The 7,500-nt window shown below is 45.1% G+C and overlaps 1 protein-coding gene across 1 annotated transcript in view; it reads left to right on the top strand.

The window, feature by feature from the left end:
* The window catches only part of rims1a (regulating synaptic membrane exocytosis 1a), a gene marked incomplete at both ends in the record, with an annotated part of 101,804 nt that overhangs the window by 55,985 nt on the left and 38,319 nt on the right, over positions 1 to 7,500 (top strand). Inside the window, 2 exon segments of the mRNA XM_080848570.1 lie at positions 1,886 to 2,196; positions 2,858 to 3,813. Coding sequence (XP_080704696.1) covers positions 1,886 to 2,196; positions 2,858 to 3,813 — 1,267 coding nt within the window.

The following is a 7,500-nucleotide window of genomic DNA, read 5'->3' as shown; positions in this document are numbered from 1 at the left end:
TTGTGGCCTCTTGATGGGCCTGGGTGCCTGCCTAGATAAATATAGCAGTGTGTGTGTGTGTGTGTGTGTGTGTGTGTGTGTGTGTGTGTGTGTGTGTGTGTGTGTGTGTGTGCCTTCTCTCTCTCTCTCTCTACTCTATCTCTCTCTCTCTCTCTCTCTATCTCTTTCTCTTTCGTTAAGCTTTAATCAAAAGCCGTTGGGAGGTGGGCAGTAGTGGAGAGGAGAAAGGGAAACATGGAGGTGCCAAATCCTTTCAGGAGAGTGGACATGCTGCTGAGACAGCCCCACCTGTTCTGGCAGTGTGTCATGGCAAAGATTAACCTCTATATATATCTCTTCCACTCAGCCAAGTATTCATCAAATGTTGCCTTTTTACTAATTGTGAAGTGTGGTGCCATTGTGGCAAACATTGTGCTGTGGCACTAGATAGAGGTTGTGTGTTTGTGTGTGTGTGTGTGTGTGTGTGTGTGTGTGTGTGTGTGTGTGTGTGTGTGTGCAAGCGTGTTACTCGTCCAAACTGAAAACCCTTAAGAGAAAAACCGTCTGGAACACAAGACACCTCAGGCCCTTGTTTATACGTGTGAATACAAAAACTTTACAGCTTTTATTTATTTATTTATATATGCTTATAAATTATACATTCAGATGCTTATAAAATGCTTTTGTCCAACAGTGAAACAGAGTCAAACATAGGTGTAGACTGTATCAGTAGACAGCATATCAGTATCTGAGTTCATATCTGCCTAGGTTGGTAAAACATACCCACATGCACACTCTGTAGCTGTAAACATAGCAAATGCGGTACACACATCTGTTCTCCTGCTGTTACCCTATATATTGTAATATGTGTCTGTGTGTCTTTTGTGTGTGTGTGTGTGTAGGTCTTTAGGTGTGCGTGTGTGTAGGACAGGGAGATGAAACTGTGTTTTCCCCTCTCTCAGTTTTTTTTTTTTTCTCAGAGAGGGTTTTACCTCTGTCAGTCAAGGCTTAAGCCCCCCCCCCCCCCCACGCCCCCCACCACCCCTCAGCCTTGGGAATATTAGCCGAGCTACACAAACACTCCAGCATGCTTATTCTCTGGACTGCATTAGGTATTGCATAATGATGAGCTATGGCTTTTATAAGCCGCTTTACATGCTAAGCTGCAATGTAGCCGCAGTGTTTTGCTTCGGTTGCTGGTTTCCATCAACATGCTGCATGAAGAGTTAAATATGAACACAAATTTTGTAATAAAAAATAAATAAAAGCAATACAAAACGTCAAGTTGCATTATGTTCTCGGTGAGCTTTAACACCACAGCCTTGTATTTTTGTACGAATGTACAGGTTTCAAAATATTTGAACTGGTTTATGGCACTTTCTGCTGCAAACCTGTCAGATATCGAATGAGTGACGAATATGCTGTCCTTATTTTTACCATAGAATTTAAAAAGAGTAGAATGGACATTCGAATAGTCAGAAATGCTTTGTTCCATGTCAAATATAAAGCAGGAAGTACATTAACCCGTGAAGGTGTTGATGACCCATTTTTTGTGACATTCAGTCATTCCAGGACTGTTAAATAAGTCACAGGCTTGTGATGTGTTCATGTGCTGACTAAAGCAATAATCTTCTGGGGTGTCCCAGTTTGAAGAATGATAAAACAGTGCTCACATCCATTCAGCTCTTTATTTTGTATTTTCCCCCTTGATTAAATAGCTTGCATGATTAAGATGCATATATGAATTGAATTCGTGTTATTGAATCATTGAATAGTATCTGTATCAACCCAGCAACATAATGTGGTTCTGGTCTTTTATTTTGAAACTATTGTTTCAATGTCTTGATTTTGCAGTCAGCCTCTGGTGGTGATTTGCGATCCCTTCTCTGTTCCTTCCTCTCTGCAGGTCATATGGGTGTGCAACCAGTGCCGTAAGCAGCAGGACATCCTCACCAAGTCAGGGGAATGGTTACCGGGCCAGGCCTCCAAGCAGCGGCCGCCACAGGGGGTTTTGGGCTCGGCCGTGAGTGAGCCGGCCATGTGCGGGGACCCGGCCGGGGGCCAGAAGAAGGTGCGCTCTCGGTCTCAAGCTCCGCTTGACTCCAGCACCTCCACTGCCCAGAACTCCCAGCAGCAGCAGTCAGGGACCACCATCGGCACCGCAGGCCCGGGGGACATGTCCTCGCCACGCTCCCGCAGCGAGCCGCCCCGGGGCAGGTCAGTCTTGAGCTCGAGGACCCGTAATCGTCATGGGTTTTGGGCTCTTTCTGCTCACGGTCTTGCCACTCTTCATGAAAGAGCTGATAAGGCTTTGACATGTAAAGGCTCTGGAGAGAAGTGTGTACCTACAGTATGTAGACATATTTAAATTTCAAAAAGAGTAAAAGAAGTGTAATTATGTTCTGTCACTTTTAGGAAAGTATTGTGTTGTGTAGTGGCAATGCAGTTCTGCATTTACAGTTCAGCTGGGACATCTTGTATCGTTTGTCACTTAAATGTTTTAAAATCAGTCACTAGGCGTTCTCATGTGTCTTTTTAAGTTGAGCTCTCAGCATTTTTTGCTTTAAACATGGGTCTTTGATTAACAAAACGTGGACTGATAGTGCAGAGCGGTAATGGGTATAGATTTCTCTCTCTCTCTCAATTTCAATTAAATTCAATTCAAAGGCTTTATTGGCATGACTGCATTCAATACAACGTTGCCAAAGCATGTTTACATAAAATCACAATTAATACAAATAAGTAATAAAAATTAAAATAATAAAAAAAATTCTAGATTGGAACAATGTGGTATAAACATATAGCAGGTTAATTGTCAATTATTAAAAAATGAGATATGGGTCTCTCTCTCTCTCTCTCTCTCTCTGTCACGCTGCAGGAAAAAGGTGCCATCAGGGGGGCTGGAGCAGGAGGAGAGGGCCGGGGGTCGAGGGGAGCGCCGTAGGGGCCTGGCCAGACTCCACCCCCAGGCTTCAGAGGAGCGGGAGCCTGGGGATCGGCGCGATACCCGGCGACTGTCCCGCGGTCGCTCGGAGGAGTACGAGGTCATGGGGTCGTCAGGCGAGAGGCTGCAGAGGACAGAGAGGCCCCCCAGGCCAATGAGCGGGGACTACCATGGCGACCGCAACGCCCCTCGCCATCCTGCCAAGCCCCAGCAGGGGGAAAACCACAAAGCCCCCTGTGGCGTTCCAGACAGGGGTGTGGGGGAGCAGGGGGGGCCTGGGGCACGGGTGGGTGGGGGTCGACCGTGGTCAGAAGTCGGAGGGCCAGGGCCTCCGCTAAACCAGCACCAGCAGCAGCAGCAGCAGCAGGTGTTTGGTATGGTGGGCAGGACCGTGGGGGGTGCTGGGGTGCAGGGCTCTCTTGCCCCCAAACAGAACCAAACCCAGGGGCCTCTGCCACCAGGGGCCCAGCCTCCCCCGCCAGGACTCCACGTCGGGCCCCTTGCGGCCCCTACTGCCGGCATCGGTCCCGGCCCCGGACACACCACCGCCCACGGCCCAGGACCTGTACCTGTACCCGGGCCGGGGCCGGACCTCAGGGAGCCCCCAGAGTGGGGCAGAAAGCTGCAGCCCAGCCACCTCGACCCAGGCTCGGCCTCGCTCGGCCTGCGCCGCAACAGTCGCCAGAAGGCCGAGAGCATGCTGCGCAACGACTCGCTCAGCTCAGACCAATCCGAGACCCTCCGGCCGCCCCCGCCACGCCCCTACAAGGGCAAACGGGGCGGGGGCAGCAAGAGGCAGATGTCCTTCAGCAGCTCGGAGGAAGAAGGGGGGTCCACGCCAGACTACACCAGCTGTGAGGATGTGGAGATTGAGAGTGTCAGCGAGAGAGGTGAGAGAGAGAGAGAGAGAGAGAGAGAGAGAGAGAGAGAGAGAAAGAGAGAGAGAGCGAGATCTTGATCTAGCCACTCTTTCACAAGGGCATGCATCAAATTAAAGGGTCCTTAGATATTACAGACTTAGCATTTAATGAAACAATTAGTACAATATGCTTTTTATGCAGTATAAAGTGCATTTTAAGACATGGCTAGGATTAACGTTAAGTTGAAGTTAATTAGTAATTGCATATCTTAATAGGCATTTACACGAGTACATGATATTATTTATTACTTATGTCAGTACTCTGTAGTAAGGACATTAAACAAAAAATACAAATAGGAATGCTCGTATGAGTCCACATTACAAGTCAAGATTCATCAGGAATAAAAACATTTCAGAATAGTCCAACAAATGTAAGCAGTTTAACAGTCCATTATGGGTTTTACAGTTCAAAGGTATAGGATGAATCATCATCTTCCAAATAAAAATGGTTCCAATAATTGTTAATATTGAGCAGTACTTTGCTACTGTTTGGCCTTTGTTTTATGCAGCCCCCAATGCAAAGACCACATACTAAGCTGGCAAAAGCTAGGACAATCAACTGGCATTTGTATCCTAGGTTTTTAAATGGCAGTAATAAGAGAATGATATTTTAGTTTTTTTTTGCACACTATGATTCTTCCAAAAACAGATCGAAGGCACATGACATTTCATTTCATTTCATTTGAACTTTTTTGTCATTCGAAGAAAAAGTGAAGATGTCCGGTGTGTTTGCAATTCCAGAGAAGGCATCTGCAGAAGAATGAAATCATTCAGAACGGAGAGTAGTATGGTCTAGCATCTGCTCATCCTCTGTGTGTGGGGTCTGTGCAGCCATCAGGTCTACAAATCGGTCATGTCTGGCAATATACAGCCTGTAGCAGCAATTCCTATTTTACTACCACTGGCGGCTGAGTTGGATTTAGTTCTGACGCGTGTAGAAAAGATGAGAAGTAGAGGTGAGTCCAGTTGGTCCCTTTGACCGTTTATTGTAGAATGGTGGATAACAAGTTGTTGCAAATAAAATAAAGATTTTAAACTAAAAGGTCTTTCGTAAAGCACAGTTCTCCTTCGTTAACGTCCTGGCACACGGTCAAAAAACTGTTGCCTTCCTCAGCCACGCCCAGATGCTGTGGCTCCTGGCTTTTAAGGCCTTCCCCCCTTGGGCTCCACCTTCAGCCTCTCAGGTGTGTTCAGGTGTCCTCTAGGTGGGGCAAATACCTACAGCCATAGTGTCACTCATACAAACACACACACACTTGCACATACTAATAAGGAGATAATATATGAATCAACATAAAGGTAAATTTGGCTCCTACACAGCCCTTTTAGAGAGCAACAGCAGTTATGGGCTTCTGATGTGATATGGGCTGAGGTTGAGGAGGGGCAGGCAGCATAAAGAGGGGTGAATGGTTGGAGGGAAACCACAGTGTAAAAACTGTATTTAGTTGGGAGAACCTGCAGGCAGGCTTTTACACAGTAGGTAAGGATCTCCTCACTGATGGTGGCATTACTGGAGATGGTGTGGGATATGGAGTGGCTTTACTGTAGATGGTATGTTATATGGAGTGGCATTACTGTAGATGGTATGTTATATGGAGTGGCATAACTGTAGATGGTGTGATATGGAGTTCTAAGCTGGACCAGTAGTAAGATGTTTCATTTTGGTGCAGCATTGTACACACACACACACACACACACACACACACACAGACACACACACACACAGACACACACACACACACACACACACACACACACACACACACACACAGACACACAGACACACACACACACACACACACACACACACACACACACACACACACACACACACACATTACGTAACAATAGCTTTCAACTGCTGACCATCAAAGATGTACCACACTAACAGCAGGGGCGACTAATGGAGTTGAGTTGTGGTTTTAACATTTTGTAAACCATTTTATCTCGGGTATGTAAGCACTCACTTCCCCCAGTGCTGCCCTCACCCATGTACTCAGAACTCAGAACTCAGCACTCAGAACTCAGAACTCAGAACTCAGAACTCAGAACTCAGAACTCAGAACTCAGAACTCAGAACTGTTTATTAGACAGCAACAATACTAGTACAATTGTAAGGATGGAATAACATACAATAGATTAGATACATGAAATAAACAATGCAATTAGATGAGTGTATAGAAAAGTATATGATGCTGTCGGTAGAATCCTATAAGGCTACATATTGTGCAGCTGTCATAGGATCCACCCAGAGTAGCTAATTGCTAACTATGGTGATGTGAATTCTTACTCAAGTAACTCAGCAGGTAGACACGTAGGTGCCTGTAAGTCTGTCGTCCTGTGTCCTCTCATTTGATTGGATGAATACAGACACAAAACAGACACACATTCATGCATACACACATGCACACACAGGTATGATCAAAAGTATGCATACACACACACACACACACACACATACACGCAAGCACTCACACACACACTGGCACTCAGGCGTACACACACACACACACACACACACACACACACAGCGAGAGAGAGAGAGAGAGAGAGAGAGAGAGAGATACACAGGCACTCTTTGGTTGTATAAAATGTAAACACCAGTGCAGGCAGTATGCGGGTCCATCCGTCAGAGTTTCAGTGCAGAGTTGAAGGCAGAGCAGGGAGCTGAGGAACAGGTAGGCTGCAGTATTCTCTCTCCTAAATACTAGTGCTTTACAGTGGACTATTCTTCCTGACTGTGTTATGTTGTGTAATCATTTGTGCATTTCACAGCACGTCCAGTACTGGCTAGTAAGCCACATGAAGTCCCAGGTGGCATATGCTCTTCGCTAATGGCATGCCCAGTGTGGCATCAGCTCTAGAATCGGTTTATAAATATTTAATCATTGCTGCAGCTCACTTAGTTTAATATGGTTACTGGGATTTCTTTGTATTTATTTGGCTTATTTTTTCCCATTTATTGCATCAGGCCATATGCTTCTGTGCCTTATTTGCTGCCATCATGATGAGATTGTTAATGATGCTAGCGTAGGTACGGCTTGAGATCTGACCGTCACTCATTCCATTTGAAACATAATCGTTATTATCATAATTCTTCCTTTTTTCTTTATTTTGAATCCTCGGTTAAGTGTTCTTGTGTCTCAGGCGTCTTTAAATTGACAGTGAGTCGCCTCTTGTCACCTTTGACCCCTCTTGGGGAATTGGCCCTTGGTTTGCAGTTTGGGTATTGGCAATAGCAGAGGTTTACATGGGAAGTTGTCCTTGTTTGTAACTTAATGAAGCCACAGTTGGTTGGTCTGAAAGAATGTGGATGCACCTTATGTCTTTTATCTTTTAATTCAAGCAAAATCGATAATTAGAATGCCTTTTTTTGGCAGAAGTGGTTATTTGGTTGTAACTGTCATACTATATTGACCATAGCTGTATAATTCTTGAGACACCAATGTCAGCTCAAAATCACAGTTTTATTGTGTTTTCCTGTAAGTTTTCATACGGTTATTTTATCTTATCTTACTTTATATTATATTACATAATATTATAATAAGTTATTAATGCTCTGTGTTGTACTTATGCTAAGACATATTAAAACATTGTGTAGTTACTTAATAGTGTTAACACTGAGGTGGTGTTCAGTTGTGAGACAGTGCAGCTGTTG

Source organism: Sprattus sprattus (assembly GCF_963457725.1).
Source record: "Sprattus sprattus genome assembly, chromosome: 12".
NCBI lineage: Eukaryota > Metazoa > Chordata > Actinopteri > Clupeiformes > Clupeidae > Sprattus > Sprattus sprattus.
This window is presented reverse-complemented; position numbering and strand designations above follow the sequence as displayed.